This window comes from Austrofundulus limnaeus, unplaced genomic scaffold, assembly GCF_001266775.1.
Source record: "Austrofundulus limnaeus strain Quisiro unplaced genomic scaffold, Austrofundulus_limnaeus-1.0 Scaffold114, whole genome shotgun sequence".
Lineage (NCBI taxonomy): Eukaryota > Metazoa > Chordata > Actinopteri > Cyprinodontiformes > Rivulidae > Austrofundulus > Austrofundulus limnaeus.
Window position 1 is genome coordinate 1,063,926 of NW_013952516.1, and position 2,847 is coordinate 1,066,772.

The following is a 2,847-nucleotide window of genomic DNA, read 5'->3' on the forward strand; positions in this document are numbered from 1 at the left end:
GTGTGGTGGCCCACTTTTGTTTTAGTCTGCCATAGAGACTCAAGCAGCAAAGGTTCATGGGACATTTCATAAACTGATAAAATATAATTATTTGTGGCCTTATAAAGTGTGCAAAGCTACATGTGTGGTTAAATTTAATCTAAATGTCTCTTGTTGTTACTTGTATTTCATGTTTAATCTTAATATATCAAAGATAACGTAAGCACCATGAGTGAAAATTATCTGCACTACCTCACCTTATGTAGTCTTTGGGCCAATGGATAAAAACATAGTACAACAGGTTACAACCTAGTAATTATGGTAACTGCTGAAGGGTCAAATCAAATTSCTTGTAGGCCAAATTTGGCCCACAGGCCCCACTTTGKGCTCCTCWGATACAGATGGACATACCTCCATATTTAACAGTGGCCCGGTGGTAGCTTTGTAAATGTGGCACAAGAYTGTGGTACGGCCCAAYCTTCTCGCATAATGGGCACTGGTAATTGTCAAATCCCAATTTCTTCAGTTTCGGTTTTGTGCCATCTGGAAAAGTAGTTGTGTTGGTCTGTAGAAAAATAAAATTTAAAATGTGTAAAAACAGATTTGACGATCACAAAAAGCTTCACATACCTTCCAAATTTTTACCCAAAGTTTAAGAATTAAAAGTAACCCCAAATTTTAAGAATTTAAAGTATCCCCAAATTTCATGAACTAAAWAAGTTAGCACTGAAAGCGTACTGAACTCTTACCTGACCCGCCATCGCCATCTCTGCATGTTATCCAATCCCAAAACAACGTGGATCAGGGGGGCGTGCTTTGTAGGGGGCGTGTCTTGCAGAGCCGCATAATACTTATTATGATTCTTATCTTTCAGAATCAATCAAAAGTGAACTGTGAAGATGTGAATTTTGCCTAATTTGTAGTTAACAGCGAGATGCGCCTGTCACGTGACTCACGTCATTTGTCGTAAAGACAAAACCTGTCGTAAAGTAGTAATACTGTCGTAGTTTGTCGTCGCTACTGTACTGCTGATTCAAGTGTAATGAGAACGTGCAGTATATTTGTTTTCTACTTTTCTACAGTATTTCTGGAAAGAAACGTCATATTTCGGAAAGTATTGTTTGAAGGTATGTAAATGTTTCATGTTACATCGTTAGCAGCTTCACCCTGACAAATGTTATACGTCTTTCTCTGTTGTCCAACACAGTAACCTGTTGTCCTCACCACAGAAAAGGACAGATAAACATGCAAATATGTCCGTGATATAAAGTTAAATAAGCTATCCAGCCTGTTGTATTACTAGTTTTTAAGTGAAATATCTGCCCACTTAAATGACTTTTAGATTTTATGGGTGTTGTGAGGTCACGGCTTGTTTTGCTGTGGCTTAATCTCTTGAGATCCTACAAACACATGACATGAGCTTTGGACATCATAATAATGTTAAAGTATGCAGCCTGTCAGTTCAGATAGAAGCACAGACTACAAATAATCTGAYAACAAAATGCATGACTGTCACACTTTTATCACAAAACATTAACCTTTACATATTCATCCCTGTTTTGGAACCATTTTGTTGAAAGTCATGCTTTGAATTCATCCAGGTTAATAGCAATCATGATAAAGATACAATTGCCGAAGTAAGATGGAAGTTTTTTTAAAGACATTTTACACAATCTTTGAGTCCTTCTCTTGTCTTAACAATTGCTGGTCAACTAAATTTCTGTAAGGGACTACAATAATGACTGTGAGAAAAAACCCAGTCAGTTCTTAAATAGTGGCTTTTTACTTCCCTGTTTGCAGGTTACAACATTTCATCTGTACGTGGAGTCTAAGGATGAGTTTCTGGCAGCCAGTCTCTAACCTTAGAGAATATGTATCCYATAATCCACCAGGGGCAACCTTTTTCCTGTGTCTCTTGACTCTGGCCATCTCATTAATTTACCTCAGTTCTTACAATTACACTCACAGTCTTCCAAACCCGGACATAGCAAAGGTAAGGACCCATATGTGTCTTAGACAAATTTGTAAAGTTTGAACCAGCAAAAAAAGAATTATGACGATACGAGCATCAACACTGCTGCACTTATTGTGCACCATCAATTATCTCTTGTGAACAAGATATTAAGAAAGCACATTTATAAAATTGCTCAGAAAGTGTGGATGTCCACTACAGCTAGTCAACATTAGCAACACATAAATGAGTATTAGCTGAGACTCATTAACAGATATGCTGAGCGTGACATTTTATAATATTGCATAAGAGTGTGCTTAACATTTTTAAGTTTTGACTAAAGCAGCTTAATTCCCATCATTTCTCAACATAAAAGGATCATTGTCTTAGTCTCTGGCATCGCACAGTAAACATTCTTTATACAATTTTTTTTTCAGGACTGGAACACTGTGCTTTCATCTTTAACACAGTTCCATCTGTGTGAAAAAATAAATTCAAGTTTGATTGAGCAAGTTCCGTCACATTCTCCTCCTCTAATGGAGCAGGAAAAAACTAAAACAACCTCAGTGAACTCAACAGAAAGTCCTTCTGTCACTGTTCTGCACCTCTGTGTTCCTATGACTGTGACGACCTCTTCACAGAGTGGCTCGCTGAAAAACATCGGTTTAGTCTCCAGKTTAACAGCCAGTCAGCTTCATCTTGGAGGTGGGTTTTCCTGTGAAACTGTTTTGAAATTACACGAAATTGTTCTAAACACATTCTCACTGTATTTGTTTTATTTGCTAGGCAAAGAAATGGTTAATCTCACACTTCAGRTCATATCTGACAACAGTTGCCTCACCATAAGTGCTCCAACACACATCCTGCCTAAAACCCCGTAAGTTTATTTATTTAAAGTTTGTAGTTCTGTTCTTTAA

At 37.4% G+C, this 2,847-nt stretch overlaps 2 protein-coding genes across 2 annotated transcripts in view; one reads left to right on the forward strand and one right to left on the reverse strand.

The window, feature by feature from the left end:
- LOC106521723 (uncharacterized) overlaps positions 1 to 837 on the reverse strand; it is a gene marked incomplete in the record, with an annotated part of 6,965 nt that extends 6,128 nt beyond the window's left edge. The window contains 2 exon segments of the mRNA XM_014014411.1: positions 391 to 544; positions 729 to 837. Of these exon segments, the coding sequence (XP_013869865.1) occupies positions 391 to 544; positions 729 to 746 (172 nt within the window).
- Positions 838 to 1,007: 170 nt separating this feature from the next.
- zgc:158398 (transmembrane protein 248) overlaps positions 1,008 to 2,847 on the forward strand; it is a 4,135-nt gene continuing 2,295 nt past the window's right edge. The window contains exons 1-4 of the mRNA XM_014014414.1: positions 1,008 to 1,106; positions 1,780 to 1,972; positions 2,368 to 2,635; positions 2,717 to 2,807. Of these exons, the coding sequence (XP_013869868.1) occupies positions 1,814 to 1,972; positions 2,368 to 2,635; positions 2,717 to 2,807 (518 nt within the window). The 5' untranslated portion in view covers positions 1,008 to 1,106; positions 1,780 to 1,813. The remainder of the gene's footprint in view (positions 1,107 to 1,779; positions 1,973 to 2,367; positions 2,636 to 2,716; positions 2,808 to 2,847) is intronic.